The 21,861-nt window shown below is 38.0% G+C and overlaps 1 protein-coding gene across 7 annotated transcripts in view; it reads left to right on the top strand.

Moving 5' to 3' along the window:
* Positions 1-21,861, top strand: part of RALYL (RALY RNA binding protein like) — a 723,330-nt gene that overhangs the window by 586,298 nt on the left and 115,171 nt on the right. For all 7 annotated transcript variants that reach the window (XM_058698440.1, XM_058698443.1, XM_058698437.1 and 4 more), the window contains one exon: positions 10,500-10,532. In XM_058698440.1, the coding sequence (XP_058554423.1) occupies positions 10,500-10,532 (33 nt within the window). The remainder of the gene's footprint in view (positions 1-10,499; positions 10,533-21,861) is intronic.

A 21,861-nucleotide genomic window follows, 5' to 3' on the forward strand; every position in this document is an offset into this window, starting at 1 on the left:
AGCAGAACATGCAGAGATGAACTGTTGTTTCCCATGCCCGTATCAGACGTCAGCTACAGCTTGGGTTGAATTGGTTTCAAGCATTTTACTAAGAGAAGGCAGAGGAGACGCTGAGGCTGCATCTTGGAGCTGAATGGGTCTGAGAGTGGGGGACACAGAGGAAGCATGGGGACTGGAGGGAGGGCTTGAGGGAGGCACGTGAGACAAAAGCCAACTGCTCATCTCAACCAGCAGGGGACTGGCCTGCAAAGGTGTGTTTTATGTCTTTTAGCAGCAATCACACTCTGTACAACTTACTCTGACAGGCAATCGAAAGACTGTACAGCATTGTATTGCCTCTGATCTCTTCATTTAAAATGGAGTAGAAAGATAAATGACATCATAAGGCTGCAAAAAAAAGCAGGACTGAGGATGGAGATTTGAAACTGGATAACTCTGTGACTGATTACCTGCTTTCCCCGTCCGTGCTCTTGGCAGACACACAGTTTAATAGTTATTAGCAAGTAACTAAATAAAACCATTGAAAGAGACAGATGAGCAGCCAATGGCTGGTTTTTCTTAAATCTACTTCCTTTCACTACCTAGGTTTGGAACTGAGATAAGCAAATCATCCAACATGAAAATAACTGAATTTGCAAGTCTCTCTCTCTTTTTTTTTAAGCTTACTTATTTTTGAGAGAGAGAGAGAGAACCAACAGGGGAGGGGCAGCAAAAGAGAGGGAAGAGTATCCAAAGAGGCTCTATGCTGACAGCAGAGAGCCCAATGTAGGGCTCAAACTCAGGAACCATGAGATCGTGACCTGAGCTGAAGACAGATGCTTAACTGAGCCTCCCAGGTGCCCCTGAAAATATCTCTTTTCAGAAAATATTTTTTTCTTATTTGAATGGAAAGCTCCATGCACTTGTATGCACTCCTTTCCAGTGTGAGGTGTGGTGAGGTTAATTCTGGAATCAGAGTAAAACAAGGGTGAGACTCTATACTCTCTGCCTTGGCCAAATATCTTACTACTCCTACCTCTAGCCCTACCCCTGGGCTATTGGAGTAAGTGCTTCAAGCCTCCCAGGAGAATCTGCCAATAGTTAATCTTTCTTGCCTTGAGGATCTTCTCTATACCTCATGTCCGTTCCCCTCGCTGCAGCTCAATCCTCCCAGCAGCATTGTGAAGCTGCACTGCAGCCTGTGCGGGGACATGAGCCTTGCAGCCTCAATTTCCAAAATGGCAAAAGTCAGGACCGTGCGTGCCAAAACTGCCCCTGAGATTCTTGGTTGATACCACAGCCATCCATTAACCTGTCCCTGGAGTTAGGAGCACAGATGGTGGGAACTGCAAATGGAACTTACCAAGAGGTCTGATGATAGCTCTAAGCAGAAATTTCAATTGAGCATGAAAGCCCTTGTAAAAAGGTATCACAGGAAATTGAGGGGAAAGCTGTTTTTTACTCCAGAGAAATGGAATCCATTGTAGACAGATCTCACTGCAGGAGTGAATAGCATGTCAAATTAAAAATATCAGCTATTATCGTTATGAGGCATTAAGTATACACTATTATTTGTACACATTGGCATATGGGCTCTACGTCCAGAAACCTGGTCCCACTGCAGGCTTTATACCTCTTTATTCCTTTTTATAAGTTTGAGCAAATTTCTGTACCTTCTATTCGCACAGAGTTGGTAAATACATATTCGCACACCATTCTTCTCCTTTCCTTTTATGTTTCCGTGGCAGACATAGGTTAATTACAACCCTCTTACACCCAGAGGCCTGAATAGGTTTTAGAATCCTTATCAACACCTTGTTCCCAGCAGCCACCATCAATTAGTCAGAATTGGCAGAAAAATTAAAACTTATTTGACCTCTCAGCTTTAGAGCATAGAAGCTTTTAAGGAAATGATTGCTCCCACTCTTAGCCATCTCAGACCATCCCCTCACAGCCTCACCCAGAGCCCTGCTTTGCCTCAGATTTCTCAGTGCAGTTGACAGGACACCATAAAAGGCTATACTTGGGATAATCCTTGTGTATCTGTTACAACACTACGCCCCGGTAAGAGCCACACCTGGGAACAGGCTATGGTTGGCACGAGAATGCACTGTGAGTGCCTGCTCATGGTCCGGAGACAAAAATGTCTTGAACTCTTGTTCCACCAAAGACATTCATGGTTTAGTAGTACTCAGACTTCCTCAGGCTGGGGGAGGTGAGGAGGTTGGTGCCTGTACAGACCAGTGCTTCTTCCCATGCCACGCACCAATATAGTGTGTCCTTCCTGACAAGCTTATTGCTCCCCAAGCAAGAGCTTCTAGGCATCTAAGCCCTGGTGGGCCAGCACAGAAACCTGGGCTGCTTTTGCTTCTGTTTTTTCTCTTTAAGTGAGGAGAGGAGAAGAGCCAAGGTAAGTACTACATACAGATTCTGATTTTTACTGGCTGTCAGAGAATTCACCTACAGTCACCTATGAGTATCCTGCTCCTATTACATAAAGAAGACTCTTGTTTGCTTTTTAATTTTCTGGCAGTAGATGAATTTTTAAGAATACGGATAGAAACGTGTTAGATTTTAGTATGTAAAATGTTCAGTAAAGGAAGACGTCTATGAATCAGTTTACAAGTGCTTGTCTTTGATCAAAATCGTCATCTTTTGCTCCAATTTAATCATTTACCTTGAAAAAAAAAAGCCTGTTTAAATCATAAGGCCTTGGAATGATGAAAATGTCATGTAGATGTGTTTAGATTACAAATGGTTGATGATGAAATGTAAACTTTAAATATCAGAGTAAGATTCCTATAATTCAAAAAATGCTATTAAGCTGTTCATAACATGGCATGTCAAATCATTCCATAAATAATAAGCAATCTGTTAGCTAAGCATTAACTCACAATGACACGGACCACCATGGCGTCCCTTTCTGAACTTGGCATCTATACACCTAGAGGCCTGTTAGTGAGCCTAGGTATCTCTCCTCGATCCTTTTCTTCCCATTGTACACATTCTCTCTGGGGGCCTCCATTCTCTCCCTCGATGTCCTATGCTAACTCTGTTTTGATGACACAACTCCCAAATCTGTATTTCCAGCACAGAAGTCTTGCCTGCATTCCAGGCATACATGTCCATCTGTTACATACCTTCACCAGCATAGCCCCACGTGATCTGCTGTTATACAACTGCTGCACCAACCTGTTGCCCAGCCTGGACTCCCTATATCTGTTAACTGGCCATGAATCCAGGAACAATCTGAGCACTTGGGGATAAAAAATAATAATAACAATGATGGCAGAAATCTATTAAGTATTTACCTATCCATTTATTTATTTATTTATTTATCTAATTAATTTAGTTATCTATTTCATTACTTTCTTATCTAATTCTCACAACAGCCCTAAAAGTTCAGTTTATTATTACCTCATTTTGCAGATGAGATCATTGAGGCATAAAGAAAAGCGCCTTACTTTTTCAAGGCCACACAGCCAGGAGATGTTAGAGTCAGAACTAGAATCAGGCTGACTGATTCTAGGAACTGTGTCCTTAAGCTCTTTGGAACATCCATCTTAAATGTAGGTCAGGCTTGGGTTGCCATTGCTAAAGAGAATAGATCAGATGGCGGTAAATAGTGTTGCTTCTTGGCAATTTTTACTGCAAAACCGTATAAATATCATAGGGGAACATACTTATGAGTCACTTTGGACTCATAAAAAACCCACCAGTTTTACAAAAACAAGGTAGTTGAAGTCATTTCTGCAAAAACACAGTATCTCCCCAAGCACAGGGAGTGAGAAAGCAAGATGCCACCCTGACAGTGAGCATTTGGCTCAGCTTGGCTGGAGCACAGAATTTGTAGGCTGAAGTGGCAGGAGACAAAGCTGGGAAGGAACTAGAACAAGATTTTGAATAAACTTTTACTTATATTACAGGATTTGGACTCTACTGTGTAGGTGAATCCTGGAAGTAGGGGTGCGGGAGTAAGGCAGGGAAAGTTCATTTGAAAAAATCATTCCTACAAGCCTCCTATGAAGTAGGAATGACTCTAGGTACTTGAAATACAGTGAGTTCCTACTTTCAAGGAGTATACAGTCTTAATAGGGGACTTGTTAAATATACTAGGAATGCTTAATACATCATGATTAGGTGTTACAGGGTGCTATCAGAACAATTATAAAGCACTCCTAACCAACCAATGGTGCTTTATGAGAAAACATTTCCCGGAAGCACTCACAGATGTGTAATGAGGGGAATTACATGATCATATTGCATGATAGTTATTTTAGAAAGATGATTTTGCTAGTAGATATAGCTATTCCAAAGAATACTGAAGAAGGAAGGTGAATGAGGAGGTTTTTCTAATAGCTCACATAAAGGTTGATGATCATTTAAACTGTAATAATAAGAATTAAGAAGTAAGCAAAGAACTAAGAGGACTTTGGGCAGTAGAAACAGCAGAACTAGAGGGTCAACTGAAAGTGCATGCCATTGGAAGGGAGTTGAAAAGAGAGATTATGATCTTTCTAGTTTGGTCACCTGATTGGCTGATTATGCCATTGAGTTAAGGATGAAGAAGAACAGAATGAGGGAGGCAGACAATGAATTTTGTTTGGAACATGTTAAGTTGAAGGCATCTACAATTAGAGATATATGGTGGACAGATACAGAGGGATAAATAGAGTAATACTAAAGACAAAAGTTTGGAAATATCAGGGGTGCCTGGGTGGCTCAGTCGGTTAAGCATCCAACTTTGGCTCAGGTCATGATCTCACAGTCCATGAGTTCAAGCCCCGCATCTGGCTCTGTGCTGACAGCTTGGAACCTGGAGCCTGCTTCAGATTCTGTGTCTCCCTCTCTCTCTGCCCCTCCCCTGTTCATGCTCTGTCTCTCTCTGTCTCAAAAATAGATAAACATTAAAAAAATTTTTTTTAAGTTTGGAAATATCCAGCATATCAACATGTGAGACCAGATAAGATTTCTCAGTGGAGTATAGAAACTATAAAGAAAGGAAATGTGATAATGCCATTAGGCACATATAAGCAAAATAAAACAAAGGAAATAAATTGATGAAAGACAATGCACAATGCAAGACATGAGCACATGAAGTTTAGAGCCAGAATGCCTAAATTAAAATCCTAGCTTAGCCACTGTTAGCTGTGTGACCTTAGGCAAAACATTTAACATCTTTGGGTATCAGTTTCCTCATCTGTAAAATGAGATCTATCTCAGAGGATATCATGATGCTTAAATAAATCAGTGTTTATAAAGCATTTTTAGTAACACCTGGTCTTTAATAAATACAGCTTAGATTTTTTTGTTATTAAATACAAAGTGTTATAAATCCGTTAACCCCAAATATTGATCTTCACTTTGCATTCTGTTTTTATTTCTTTACTGTGCCTATTTTTCCAAAGGCTATAGTTTGTTTATCTTATTATACTCCTAATTCTAGCCAGTCCTGAATGAAGTATTATTAAATTCACTACCCAGTTCATGTTAAAAGTAAATCTTAGGAAAGACAAAACCAGTCCTTTTCTTCACAAAACAATTACCTTGTTTAAAAAACTCAGAAAAGTTCTCTCTGGGCATATCACAATGTAATCATATGTTTCTAAGGATTACACTGTAAACAATTTTCTCCAAAGGGATATTTCTCCTGGTAGTTTCCTTCTTTTGCATTTTTTTCACTTTTCAGGACTAAAATCACAAGTGTGAGCTTTTCACATTTTCAGGCAGTTTCAGCGCATAGAATTAACAACCTATCTTTGGCATGGTCATGACCAACACAGTCTACTCTGTGCCAGGAACTGTGTTAGTTGCTCTAAGTACATAATCTCATACTCATCACAAGATATGTTGTAAGTTGCTTATGATGTTGGCTATTCTAATTAATGAGAAGATATGTAAAAAAATACATCTCTGAATTAACTCAAGGCTGGGGAAGTTGACTTTATGTAATGAAACCATGACTAAGCAGTTGGTTAGAAAGCAGAGCATTGTTCAGTGTGGGACAGTTATCACCTCCCTCTACAGTGTGCCATCATTTTGAGGATGAGACGTGGCATAGGATTGCCTGATGGTGGCTCCCCACAGATTTCCTGCTCTGTATCACCACTGAAAATGCTTGGGGCTCCAGGTACCTAGGGTTCATTTTCAGTGGCTTGGAATGACTAATGGACAATAATCTTTCCTTTCTGCTCAGCTGGTGGAGCATCAGCCAGAACCTCCCTTGGACCATTAGAAGGTTTAACACAGAACTTTGATGAGCTTCTTCTCTAAGCAGACTTGCAAGTTTAACATTCTTACCAATCTTGAAACTGGAAGCTAGACTTTTAACCCAAGACTATTCTCCTGACAATATGTCATAGTAATTGAGATAATAAGTAATAGAAGCTTAGTGACAGGACTGTCCCTGTAAGATGAAGGTGTCAGGATTAGCTTTATGAAGGAGTTAGATAAACTCATAAGACAAATAGATCATAGGGAAAGGAATTAAAAACTAGTATTCTGGTACAGAAAAAGAATGTTTAAAGACATCAAAGCAAAGGAGATTTGTTTAAGTCATAAATAGACAAATTTCCTGGAATAAAGTGGTTGGGAAGAGAAGTGATAAAGAGCGACATGGAAAGTTAGTGTGAGGCATGTTTCTGACAAGCTTTCGAATGACACACTGAAAAGTTTGGGCATCTTCCTATGGTTATCAAAATTGTCAAGAAATATGGTGACGCGAAAATAGCATTGTGGGAGAGTTGATCTGTCAGCAGTAGGTGCAGAGATTTGGTGATGTAGAAAGGTAATTCAAATTATTCTGAACTTCTAATTCTGGGAGAATACCTTGATATATATTAAAATAAAGAGTGCCTATTTTGGGGCGCCTGGGTGGCGCAGTCGGTTAAGCGTCCGACTTCAGCCAGGTCACGATCTCGCAGTCCGTGAGTTCGAGCCCCGCGTCAGGCTCTGGGCTGATGGCTCGGAGCCTGGAGCCTGTTTCCGCTTCTGTGCCTCCCTCTCTCTCTGCCCCTCCCCCGTTCATGCTCTGTCTCTCTCTGTCCCAAAAATAAATTAAAAAAAAAAAAAAAAAAAAAAAAGAGTGCCTATTTTGACGGGTTGTTTCCAGTTTCTTTCAACAATGTAGTTATAGGTTGGCAAAACTTTTCTTTTTTTTTTGATGTTTCTGTTTATTTTTGAGAGCTCTCTCTCTCTCAGAGTGTGAGTGGGGGAGGGGCAGAGAGAGAGGGGACACAGAATCCGAAGCAGGCTCCCGGCTCTGAGCTGTCAGCACACAGCCCGACAAGGGGCTTGATCTCACGGACCGGGAGATCATGACCTGAACCGAAGTCGGACGCTTACCGACTGAGCCACCCAGGTTGGCATACCTTTTCTATAAAGGCCATAGAGTAAATATTTTCAAATTGTGGACGTACAGTCTCTGTTACAACTACTCAACTTGCTACTATAGCACAAAAGCAGCCTTAAACAATATGTAAATGAATAAGCGTGACTGTGTCTCAGTTGACTTTATTTATGGACTCTGGAATTTGAAAGTTCATATAATTTTCATGTGTCAAAAAGTATTATTCTTTTTTGATATTTTTCAGCCATTTGAAAATGTATACTTGTGGGCACCTGGGTGGCTCAGTTGGTTGAACATCCGACTTCGGCTCAGGTCATGATCTCACAGTTCGAGGGTTTGAGCCCTGCTGTGCTGACAGCTCAGAGCCTGGAGCCTGCTTCAGATTCTGTGTCTCCCTCTCACTCTCCCTCCCCCACTGACACTCTGTCTGTCTCTGTCTCTCAAAAATAAACAAACACTTAGACGTTAAAAAGAAAAAAAGAAAAAGAAAAGAAAAACGTACACTTGTGAGCATGGCCCAACTGGTAGAGATGCTGAATCACTATGTTGTACACCTAGAACCAATGTAACATTGTGTGCCAACGACATAAAAGTCATTCCTAATTTGTGGGTTCTACAAAAGCAGGTGGTAAGCAGGATTTGGCCTGTAGAACAGAGTTCACCAATCCCTGGTTTACAGAACATTGGTCAGAACTCTCAATCCAGTATCACTTTGAAGATTTTGAATTTTCCCCTGAATTCTTCCATTGAACATTTGGGAGGAAATAGTTGAAGTGAGTTGAGTAGTAAAAGAAGAAGGAGACAATTCACCGGCTACTGAGACTAACCGTATCAGCCACGGGTGCCGGTGGGGCAACATATGTCCTTATAATGCTCCAATCCACCGTTTGTCTGAAGCCTTCAGAAAAAGAAAAGGAAAATCAATAAGTAAATACTACTTGAAACACATTCTGACTCAGCGTTTCAGTAATTCCACAGGGAAAGGCAAAGTGGTGGGTCTTTCTTTTCTTCATGTTGTTTGTGATGACTTCAATGAAAACAGCACCATGCAGGCCTTAAACAAATGATATGAGTGGGGACACTGAAGGAGGTTTTAGTGTGAAACAGTGTGAAGTCGCAGCAGCTGTGAACAAAGAATTTACGTTTGGAGAGACCAGCTAGGCTGGGGTAAATAATGAGAACCAGCCTGGGAATAGAGTGAAGAGAGGGATGTGAAAGTCACATAAAGGAAAAATTGCCAGTGCATTGCTCATTGAGATGTGGAGGATGAAAACGAGAGGAATCAGATATTTTAAGTGTTTCTTTTACTGGATTCCTCAATGCCGCTTAGAAACAGGGAGCGGTGAGAGGCAAGGGGGACACTGAGGGAGCAGGAATGGGGAACTAGGAGCCTGTGGGCTAGCACCTCAAACAAGCAAATTACACACACACACTAAGGTCTGACAGGTGTGAGTCTGAAATTATTGGCTAAAGGGATCCCATTTAATACCCACATGTTATCTACTTTCTAAGTATTGCTGATTAGAGTGTAATGGAAAATCATTACTGTCATGATGTTGATGATACAAATAAATAAATGGTCCCCTGCATCACACTGCATAGAATCCCCCTCATTTCTTCCAGGTAATTTCTTTTGATCACTTAGCACTGGTCATGTCTTATAAAACAAGCATATCCAAATATATTTCATTATTTATCTTCAACTTTTTCCCCTTAGTTCTGTTTGCTTAATCATATCTTAAATATATGGGAACAACAAACACACAACATGGCAAATAATTTCCAGGGAGGTGTGAATAAAATCAGAATTCAGAAAATGAAAAGGCTGCATAAATGTATGCATCCAAACTCTGAGAACCATCTATTGGTTTTCTCTGCTTCTCTACCTGCCACTGCCCAGAGGGATTGCTAGGGTGCCTGTTCCCTAAAAGAGGCCCTTCGGGCTATGATTGTTCACTTAAAGCAGCATGACAAGTGGCAGGGAGCTGTGTCAGCTCTGCCCATTAAGTGGGACAAGGCATATTTATAATAAACTACTTTTATAAGCATAAAACAAAATAGAGACAAAAAGTGATTATTGCCTTCATTGTGTAGGTTCATATAAAAGTACAGTATTTTGGCCTAATTCTATGACAAGCCCTTTCAATTGTCCACTTCAATATGTAGTCAGCTTGTGTGGTGTTGGTTACAGGATTAAATTTCCTACCATTTTCCCACAGCTATTTATATGTAAATAAAATATTTTAAAACACAAAGGCTCTTTAAAGATCTTAAACACCAGAATTCAGATCAAAATGTCTTTATTTAACAGATAATCGTATGTTAAGAAATTTGTATGAAAACGAAGTGGCCGATATACAACCACCACTGGTCTCCTTAATTATCAACCAGGGAACATTTAAAAGCGTATACTCTCCTGATTGATTTGCTTTTTGCAAAGAATATACAATTAATTTGTGAAATATGAAAATTAACTGGAAACAATACTAGCCTATTTTATAGTGAGAAAAGTAAGCCCCAGAAAGCTTTTCAAGTGGCTTGCTCAAGATGCCACAGCTAATTGGAGGCTTCAGAATTAGAATTCTTTTTTAATATGTTAGGAGGTACAAAAATACCTGATTCTTAGGAGACACAGAGGAGGCAGTAATATTCTAATCTGTTGATCTGACTTCCCCTCAGCCCACCCCCCAGTCTTGCTCCTGCCCATAAATGACCATGAATGTCACTCTGCTTCTTTCTTTGTTACAGAGTATTTACTAAAAACAAATTACTCAGCCAGTATGTAACCAAATACATTATAAATGTCGTTACTACTACAACAACCACAAATAGATATATCAAAACTTCTACAAATTCCTATTAAAAAAAAAGAAATAAGTAGATATAGAGAGTGCAAATCAGAATTAGACTAACAGTATTATTACTTTAATGTGTCATTTAATGCTACATTCCCATTCCAGTTTTTCATTTTATTTAGCCTCTGCATTAAGACAGCCCGAATTTGAATTAGTCAAGATTAGATCTTGATATATTATTTATAGCTTTTTATTAGTGCTAAAGTGTACATTTTCATCTAAACAAATATAATAATTTTGTCAGATTCATATGAAAACAGTTTTTAAGTGTACAGCAAATTACTATGTTAAAGTAAATTTTTCGTATTTTTTCACAGACTTGAGTCAAAGGAGCCTTTCCTGTCTGTTGGGTGAGTACATGTCTAAATATTTTAAATCTTAGTTCTTTAATTGATTTTTAACAAGGGCTTCTGGGATAGTGTTTTCAGTCACATAATTCCATATTCAGAGTCATCCCACATCATTGGGTCATATCCTCAGCAACACTGCTATCTACATTTTATAAAGATTTAACTAAAATGCTCAGTAGGCTGTTTTATGACCTCAGAAATTCAGCAAATGAATGCATATGAAATTCTGTATCCTCTAAAAAAGCCAAAAAAGGTATACGGTAATTTTCTATATTCTCATCATGCAAAGATATACTTAGATTGGTTTCACAAATTCCCCTGAGCCACAGTTTCACTATTCCTAGTCTGTCTTCTCATTTTTGCACTGTTTTCTCTTCATCTACCCCTTCTGTTTCTTCTCCCTTTTTTTCCTAAATCTGTCTTCAAAGTCTATACTGTCTTCTCTCCTTTTCTCCCATTTCACTTTTATTTCTCCACTGGAGAAATCAGGTGCTTCTCTGAAGGCAAAGCCAAGGAACCATGAGGCAGATTGAGTAAGACCAACACTTGCCTTCTCTGGTAGTATTCTGAGTTGCAGTACATGTTCTAATAATAATATATTGTTGACAAGAATATACATGTACTATTTCCAGGCAATTTGCTAGTTAAAAATCAGCCAATTGTTTTTATTGACCTACCAAATGGTCTTTTGATTAATATATTAAAATATCTCATTAGGGGACTTTGGCATGCTCGGCATTGTGGTTGATGTTGTAAAGTATCAAAAAGTGCCAGAATATGTGATAGTTTAAAGGGAAACATGCCATAGTTGATGAGAAAAAAATCACATATAACAGCCACTATACTCAAGCTTGATGAGCAGAAACATGGGATGGGAGTGTATTTTTTAAATGATCATATTAATTTTCTTTGTTTGCCGTCCTTGAATATGTCTGTCACTCCTTGAGCAACATGGTTTCCTTTCTCCTTCTCCTCCTCATAAAAGCATTTGAGAAACCCATTCGAATCATGAGAATCAAAATAATTGTTAGAGATGCTGAGAGAAAAATGGAGTAGATGCATTTATTGGAGGATTTCATGAAAAAATGAAAGGTCAAGTTGATCTGGTCCAAAAAAAAATCATTGGAGCATGCCTCTTTCCTTCATTGATCATCAGCTCCCATTGTTAAAAATCTTTAAGCCTGAAGAAATCTTTTATTTTGAATGCATATGTGACCTGCCCTCAAGTCAAGAGGGCTGAAATAGCTTCTCTTCATGCCTCGCTTAATGCAGTTTCTCTGCAGCATTTCCTGTTCTCCTAACTACTTTGAGATGGAATTCATTTTTTACTTCATACCTCTGTTTTACAAGGGCAGACTAAGTAATCTTTGTATTACACTTATCAGGAGTTTAAAACTCTGTATTGGAGCCTAGAAAACAAAGTTTACAGCAAAGAATGACATATAACTCAGCAAATACCCATAATAGGAAAATTGGCATAGCAGTTAAGAAGGATGCTGCTTCTGTTCCTTAGATGGGTCTTTAAAGTGGAGCGGAACATGCAACCCAAATGGTTCTGCTGACTGGATATTTCAATACATAGCTAAACTTCTCCATTTTTCTCCAGGAAAATTATTTTAAATAAAATTGTCCAAAGTTTGTACGGATCTGTCTTCTGACCTTGTTGGTAAGAGCATAAGATGATAGTGAACATAATGGACACTATGAGACTACTAAGCAACAGGTAGTCTAATACAAGAAGCATTACTCAAATTTGTGACTTGTAACATGGTCATATACCAAAAGGAATAATACATGGTATATGGTCTTTGGTATGAGTTGACCTTTAAGTCTATACCAGTGAGTTTTTCTAGGACCCTGCACACCTCACATTAATTTTAATTCTGTTTAATAAAAAAATCATATTAATGAATAGATCAGTGCTAAATATTGCATACTTGTCCATTGTCTGCCAGTGTCTTAAAGCACTTGTTAATATGTCTTCTAGAAGTTGCTTTTGCTTTCATAGGCTCTGACACTTACAAGCAATGTGTATTAGTTTAGGCAATTACTTAAACTCCCAAGCTTTGGGTCCTTATTTGTGATATGGTGATTAAGTAAGATAATTTAGATCAAGTATTTAACACTGTTCTTGGCACATAATTTCTCATAAAGATTCGGTTTTATTACACATGTGGAAGGTATACTCATCTATAATGCTCCAAAGAATCCATCAGAGAGCTCAGAAATAGTTCAGAGAATACAACTCCACTTTAACAGGTCATGCTTTGGGTTACATGTGGAAACAAAAAAAAAGTTTTTATAATGGAGAGGGGAAAAAACAAAACAAAACTGTGGAGTAAACTATCAAACAAGATAAGCACAGATACCGTTTTGTATTTAAATGATGAAAACTAGTAATTGTTATTTAAATTTTTTAAATGGAACCAAATATTGATAAATTTTTAATGTGCATCTGTTCTTAATATAAACTAGGGAAAAAACTCTTTCATAAATGTGCTGCAGTATTTATGAAATAAAACTTTTAAATGTCACAACATAAATTCAATCTGAATATACCAATGGAAAAAAATTGTCAAAGAAAGTTATAACGCAGGAATTATTTGCTTATGGAAAAAGAATAGGGAATTGTGAATAGAAGTTAAGTGAAATCTCAGATCTCAGACCTTCAACTATACATTGATATGAGAGGGGCTTTCTTTCATATGCATCAGTAAATTATTTTTTTTTAATGTTTTATTTATTTTTGAGACAGAGAGAGACAGAGTGCGAACAGGGGAGGGGCAGAGAAAGAGGGAGACACAGAATCCGAAGCAGGCTCCAGGCTCCGAGCCGTCCGCACAAAGCCCGACACGGGGCTCGAACTCACAAACCGTGAGATCATGACCTGAGCCGAAGTCGGACGCTTAACCGACAAAGCCACCCAGGCGCCCCCATATGCATCAGTAAATTATTAATAAAATAATGTCAGGAAAAAATAATAAACTTTGGCTTAGAGTCAGGTAGGAAGGCTCATCCCAGAGTCTCATTCTGTTTACCCAGGGGAAGCCAATAAATGCAGTGTGATCCAAGGCTGTCGAGGCAGGCCTGGAAACCATTGTCTACATCATGGTTTCATTCTCCCACCTCTTCTCTTACATGAATGCACAGATTGCTCTTATAGACCTGTAGAGTCTCTGGAATTTTTTCAGAAAATCTTTGAAATATATCTTCCCATAGTCTTTCCCAGTTTGGGAAAGTTGGGTTTTTTTCCTTCACTTTCTTCTTTTATTGGGAAATAGACACAGGGCTTATCACAGGGAAGGAAGCAGTGTGATACCTCCTGGCAAACCCAGGACAATGGTAGCCAGAGTCAGGGATACCACCCTGGCCAAGCCTATGCCCAACATCACAGAGGTGTGAGGAGAGACTGACCCCTCCATACCATGATCACCAGCCTTTCCCAGGAGGTTCAGAGGCCCCGCTATAATAGCTGCTTCTTTAGTCACGTGACTGCAATTGTGATTTTTGGGAAGCGGCCTTGTGCTGCCGTCTCTCTAGGTGGGACAGCCTCCTCGTGCAACCCAGAAGGCCACAGCTACCTGTGTTACCACAAAGACAGATATCAGCAGGGCCTTCAACTCGGGACCAACTGTTGGAGGACTCGATGAAGGAATAGGCTTTGTTTAGCTGGTCCAGGACTTAGCCGGAGTGACCTTCAGATGGCAGGTGATATAGATTGTGTTTCTGAGGTCATTAGCAAAGTGGAACACGTCCACTATGAACTGAAGAGTCTCTGGCCTGGGTCTGGGGACTTTGAAGGCAGAAGAGACATCAGAAAGACCGTCCACCGTGCATATGGTGGAGGTGGGCACATTGATCTAGAACTGTCTTGGAGTTCACCCATCACAGACCAGGATACGTGTAAAAAGACCAGATGGTATGCCATGGAAGCTTCCATGGTACACAAAGAACATACTACCTATGCTCAGATGCATAAAAACTCATTTTGATGTTGTCCCAGACCTATGGAAATATATTAAACTTTAAATTATTAAATAATATCATTTAAATATTTAATAAATAATTTATTAAATGATTAAAATGTTTCATATTTTACATTATAAATATTGTGTATGTAATATATGTTACATACATAAATTTATTATAAATATATAATATAAAATATATTTATTTTTTAAGCAAAATGAATTTAAATAATACATTTAAAAATTAAACCTCCCATCTCACTCACCCAACAGTTAAAAAATCAGGTAAGCAAACTTGTTTTTTAGTGTGGAGCTTAGGCTTGCAGTGCTGAACAAGTGAGCACTAAGCATCTGATATTCTACTCATCTTCAAAATGTTACATTTTAGAGCAATTAAGAAAACTCTTCTGGCAAATGTTTCCTTTTATGTGGCATCACACAGATTCTGAATTTGGAAATAAGCTGGGAGAAAACAGGCATCAAGTGTGCATTTAGGAAAGTGAACAAGAACTGAGTGATCATCTCAATTAAGATTCTAAGATATAAATCTTAGTGTAAAACCAGTTGCCTTGAAAAAGGATTTTATAGCTTTTTAATGAAAAATACAGATGAAGGGAAAGGAAGCTTTTGTTCATTTGATGTTTAAGATTCACAGTGTAAAAGGGCGTGTCAAGACAATGCATGAGTTCTCTTCAAGCACAAGTGACTGTTGACACTTTGCAGACACTGAGCCACTTTAAAAATATACTCAAGGCACTAAATGAAACTTTCCATGTGAATTATTTCTTCTTGCCTCTTCAGCATGAAGTTGACCTTTTAAAAGAAGACTTTTAATATGAATCAGTTGTATTTTGGAATTGAAATTTTTGTTCATACCAATATTTCAGCTGATGAATGTTTGCATGAGTGGTTTTATTATTGAGGAGAATTATATTATGCGTGGGTAAAAAAAAAAAAAATTTCAGGGGCACCTGGGTGGCTCAGTAGGTTAAGTGTCCGACTTCAGCTCAGGTCATGATCTCTCAGTTCATGGGTTCGAGCCCCCTGTTGGGCTCTGTGCTGACAGATCAGAGTCTCGAGCTTGCTTCAGATTCTGTGTCTCCCTCTCTCTCTGCTCCTTGCCTGCTCACACTCTGTCTCTCTCTCTCTAAAATAAATAAATATGTTAAAAAATCTTTTAAAAATTCAGAATCTTTTCACTCTATTAGCATAATTTAAATAACTCAGAATAATTTTTAAAAATGATATTGATAAAGCTCAGAATTTTTACTTCTCAAGCTTCTCTGAGAGACATTCAAAACACATCAAAGGTAAAAATAATAAAATTCTCATATTTTTCTCTATTCAATGAGTGAACAAATCATGATCCAGTCAAGCCTCGGTCTCCTGTGTGCCCTGAGATGGAGTGTTCCCATTCTACTAAATCCAAACAAGAGGAAGCGAACAGTGCCAAGACAGCAAAAATTGATCCTCACATAATTGCTAGCATCTATATTTTTTAATAGTTTTTCTTGGGGGATATTTTCCCCCTTTTATTTCCAGTCTTGGAACTGAATTTGGATCTTCAGTATACTTCTGCTGTTGTTATGAAGACATTATTAAATCTTGACACTCTTATTAGATCCAATATTTACACTATTTTACTTTTTTCCGGGTTTTGTATGACACCTTACATTTACTAATAGATGCTATACATTGATGTACTGTTCGCGACCTATTTTAAGAGCTTAAATTCTGTAATTTGATTTCCTTGGTTTGAATTCCATTCTGTTACTTCCTAGCTAGGTACCTTGGGCAATCTGTTTAGCTCTTCTCCACTAACTCTTAGGACTGTCTTGAATGATATAATATTGCAAAGTGCTTAGCAGTGTCTGACACCTAGTAAACAGCAAAATAAATAACCTATTACTATTTCACTATCCTGTGCAACAAAAAATTATATTAATAGTTTTTTTTCCTAAAGGAGTTAAGTTCCACTGAATGATAGAAATGTTAACTAATTGAATCCCCAAAGCCTGAATATTCAGTTCCTAGTAATGCAGTTGAATTCTGGGAATAGAAATTCACAAGAGACTGAAATTGGCACAGAAATGAAGGACTGCCATACTCAGAAGATCTTTGAGGAAGATAGACAAGAAAAAGTAAAATAGCATGAAGACAGGGAGACAGTTCCAGAGGGTACTTAGATTTATAGAAAATGTCATTCACAATACTAAAAACTTTAATGAGAGGAGCATGAAAAAAGGAAAGCAACACCAGTTTAGGTCTGGTTTCAGTAAAGCATGAAAACACAAAACAAAATTATGTGACTGCTGTAAAGTAATTGGTGTTCACCAATCATTTAGGAATTAAGAGTTAATCTTAAGAACTGAGAAGTTGGGGGCACCTGCGTGGCTCAGTTGGTTAAGCGCCGACTTCGGCTCAGGTCATGATCTCATGGTTTGTGAGTTCGAGCCTCATGTTGGGCTCTGTGCTGACAGCTCAGAGCCTGGAGCCTGCTTCAGATTCTGTCTGCCTCTCTCTCTGACCCTCCCCCACTTGTGCTCTGTCTCTCTCTCTCTCACAAAAATAAAATAAAACATTAAAAAATTTTAATAAAAATAAAAACTGACAAGTTGGAAGAAATGGCCAGATTATCAGGAAATTTTTCTAGCCAAAAAGCAAGACCTGAGTTAATCCTCAAGGTCAGGTTAAAAATTGCCTAGAATATTGAGAGAGGGAAGAGGATGAGTATCCTTTCATTCTGTGGAGTCAACGGAATCATTGGATGTTTGCTTGTCTGTTTTGTTTTTAACCAAAGAGTGATGTTTCCCAAAGTTCATAGTAGAGCCATCTAGAAAGCTGTTGTAGTAGTTCAGGCATGACTTGAAAAGACTCATTCATGACTTGAGCAGAATGAAATCACCTCCCGCCTGTTAGAAAGACTCTTATCAGGGGCGCCTGGGTGGCTCAGTCGGTTGAGCGTCCGACTTCAGCTCAGGGGTCTGTGAGTTCGAGCCCCGCATCGGGCTCTGTGCTGACTGCTCAGAGCCTGGAGCCTGTTTCAGATTCTGTGTCTCCTTCTCTCTGACCCTCCCTGGTTCATGCTCTGTCTCTCTCTGTCTCAAAAATAAATAAACATTAAAAAAAATTAAAAAAAAAAAAAAAAGAAGGACTCTTATCAAAAAGACAAAAGATTACCAGTGCTGGTGAAAACCTGGAGAAAAGGGAATCCTTGTGCACTGTTGGGGGAAAGTAAACTGGTGCAGCCACTACAGAGAACAGTGTGGAGGTTCCTCCAAAAATAAAAATAAGACTACCCTATGATTCAGCAGCTCCATTTCTATTTATCCAAAGGAAATGAAAACACTAACTTGAAAAGATATCTGCATCCCCCATATTCATAGTAGCATTATTTACAATAGCCAAGACATAGAAACATCCAAGTGTCCATTAACAGATAAATGGATAGAGAAAAGATTATATTTATGAAATATTACATAATTCTGTATAATAGAATGTTATCCAGCCTTTAAAAAGAAGGAAATTCTGCCATTTGCAACAGTGTGGAATAACCTGAAGGACATTACAGATGCCAGACATAGAAAGACAAATACTGCATGATCTCACTTATAGGTGGAAACTAAAATAACTGAACTCAGAAACAGGGAGTAGAATGATGGTTGCCAGGGAATAGGAGAATTAGGGAGGCAGAGTTTTCAGGTATATAGAATGAATAGGAATTAGAACACGATGACTTTAGTTAATAACACTATACTGTATACTTGAAATTCACTATTAAAAAAAAGGTAGGTCTGAAGTGTTCTCATCACACAAAGAAATAACTGTGATGTTATGGATATGTTCATCAGCTTCATTATGGTAATCATTTCACAGTGTGTATGTATATCAAGATGTCATGTTGTACACCTTAAATATACACAATTTTCGTTGAATAAGATGTGTACAACAAAAAAATAATGGAACAGAAATGCCTGATGAAAAGAACATTTTTGAGAGTATTAGAGTCAGTGAGTGATGGAGTGATGTCTTAGGGGTTTCTCAGCTGAACTTTGTGGGATCATGGTGACAGTATGATAGGCTAAAATCCAGGTGGAGCGTCAAAACTAAGGGAAGGTTAGCAAGAATCTGTCCCGAAGCTCAAAATACACCCATCTGACATCCTGAAACCACGAATGGCCGACTCAATGCCTATCTTTTGATAGTGTGGTTTCAATTTTCTGTGAGTCTCCAGGGAAAAAGGGATAAGGGGATAAAGCCAATTTTCCTCTTCTAAAAATCTTGTTTTTTTTTATTTGTTTAGACTCAGACAGTGCTACCGCAAAATTAATGATTCCTTTAGCAAGTGCTCTTGTTTCATTTTTTTCCCTAGGCCCTCCAGGCTGCTTCTCTGGAGAGTACACAAAGTTTCCACGGCGCTATTTTTGTAATCTAAAGCCTTGTGCTCTCAGGCCTGATGCTACAACTGTAATTTTAATTTATCAACCTGCCACTCAGGGAAATGCTGTAAAAACATTTGAAAGCTTAAACCCATTATTTATTTCTGCACCTGTCAATGCCACTCTTCTGTACTTGTCAAAATCATTTAAACTGCACTGTGATGACAGGTACAGTATCACCAATAAATTGGGTCATCGGTCATGTATGTATATATCCTGACAGTGGTGTCTTGAATGCATGGGCTCCAGGACACATTTTTAAGGAGCAAGAATTCATTACTCTCCAATAATAAAATAGAGTAGAGTCATCAAAAACAGTCTTCCTCAGTCCTTACCATTTGAAAATGTCTTAGGAAGCAGAGAGACTCATGGTGACTGAAACGACTTTTATTTCTTCAGTGAAATGTTCTCCTCAGGGAAAAGAAAGTAATTGCAGATTATAGCAGGCAGGAGTATAGTGTTACTTAGAGGGAAGAAAATACATAGGATCATTAAATAGATTTATTTAAGTTCTGCTTATAAAGAAAGCAGTGGTGCAGGACTTTATAGCTGATGATATTTCAAAAGAGTGTTATCAGCACTTCCACTAGTGTCTAATTCATCCATATAATAAAGTGTCACATTAAGCCAAATGTCACAGTTCATATCAGTTTTACTTTGAGAATTGGTATCATTATATATCTCAGGTAACCTCTCCCCACCCTAGAATTTGGATGAGATATTTGATCATAATAAATTAAGGTATTTAAAAGTCAATCTGTCATTTGGTGTGTGTGTGAGAGAGAGAGAGAGAGAGACAGACAGACAGACAGACAGACAGGAGAAACACCTGTTCAATCATTAAATCCACTCAACCCAATAACAAATCTGATATCATAAAGGCTAGATGTCCATTTAAGATAAAAATGCGGTTAAAATTGTAACGTAAGTAACATTGGCTAAATAATCTTACTGTATCCTCTAAGCTCTTAGTCGTAGCAATCCTCACCCTATAATTACATTAAAAAAGCAAGTCTAATGAGAAGTCCTTTAAAGTCTACAAAGGATTTATGATCACTTCATTTCATACAATTTTAAAGTAGCCAAACGAATTTGTAGACATCAAATACCCATACATAAGAAAATAAATAACTGAACTTGTCATACATAAAATCTTACTCATGAGAAGAAGTAATCTTAAATGATATCCTGGAATCAAATTTAAAACAATCAGAGCTTTGACAAGTATATTAACTTACACAATTACTACCATTTTCTTATTACCACCAGCACTGTCTTTGAGGAACATGAGTTTTTAAAGTGTCAGGCTACATTGGAAAGGGTAAGCAGATAGTTTGACCAATGAAACATAAATTTATTGGATATAGATATAAATAAAATATAAATTATGGCTTGGATTACTTAGGTTTCATATTTAGAAACACTACATGAAGATAGGGCTATTGATTCAATTGGAAATAAGATCTTAGTTTCATATACTTTTTAAATCTGTCCTGAAAATACTCAGAAGAAATAAATATTCAAAATAAATGAAGTGTTGATTTCATTAAATTAAAGTCGACCCACATCCAAGGAAAGAAAGCTAATTAATTTTTTTATTTTTAACTCCATAAAGGTACCTGAAATGGGCTTTCCAGTGGAATTATACTTGCTTACCTAAATAATTTCCTGGACCCCTTCCTCAAGGGTCCAAATTATTGATTAGCCTTTATTTCCTATTGTTCAATACATCTATACTGATTCTCATATAAAGAAAATAAATGTTGTAATTATTTTAATACTGGAAAACTAAGACACAGAGATGTGATGTAATCTCCATAAAGACACAAAGCACATTAGTAGCCATTTTAAAATGGAGTCCCGGCTGGGGCTTTTGCTTAAAGAGCGGTCAATTTCATGCACACTGATGCTTCATTCTCTCTTCTGGGTTTCACGTTCATTTGAATCATCATGAACATCCACACAATAGCTTTAATTATTCAGGAAAATAATCATGTACATAAAGAGTTATTTATTCCCTCCAGAGGCAGTGTGAATCTCAGATTTGCATTATGAAACTGCTGGCAAAAGTTTTAAAGCCTCGCTTCCAATTAAATTCTGTTCATCCAGCCAAGAATGACTGATCTGTATTTCATCAATCTCAAAATGTGACCTTTTCAACACTTTTAATGACATTTTCAAAGTGCAGAATACTTCTGATTCAAAAGATTCCCTACTTAACTCTGCAGAACAAATCAGTTATCACAGTAAAATCGATAGCTGCCAAATATTAGCAAGAGCCAGGCATCACTTACACTTTAGAAGCTAATCAGGGCAAAAAAAAAAATGTATTAAACAACTTTGTTTTGGGATGCCAACTAAGGTAGATATTAAAATGAAAAATCAACCCCCAATGTTTTCATGTCTTTAGAAACATTATTTCTCTGGTGAAATTTTCATTAGACCACATTCAGAACTTAACCATTAGAACCTGCAGGCCACATTCAACTTCAAAATAACATAACAGTGCCTCTGGTTTAATTCAACAGTAGACAACCCTGGACTATCGCTTCCTCTTAGCTTCAATGAAAAGCATAAAAAAGACGAAACACTTGATGAGATATTTCTCCCAGATCTCGGTTAAATTATCTTATCGTGCTAGTAGCATTTCAGTGAAGTGTATATTACAGCCCTATCGGATACTAAAAACCTTGAAAGCCTTTTAAAAAGTGAGGCTCCCTAAAGAAGTGATTTTAAAAATGTGTTCCTTAATCATGGGCCTTTGATGACCAAAATGAATCTCAGTAGACCCCTGGCATGCTGAGCACTCCAGATTCCCATGTCAGACCACCAAGTCAGAGATTAGGGGGCTTCCCAATAAATCCAAACATTCATTCCTATTTGCTTCAGTTACCAATTGTTAGTTTGAAGTTCACAAGAAAT

This window comes from Neofelis nebulosa, chromosome 14 (assembly GCF_028018385.1).
Source record: "Neofelis nebulosa isolate mNeoNeb1 chromosome 14, mNeoNeb1.pri, whole genome shotgun sequence".
Classification (NCBI taxonomy): domain Eukaryota; kingdom Metazoa; phylum Chordata; class Mammalia; order Carnivora; family Felidae; genus Neofelis; species Neofelis nebulosa.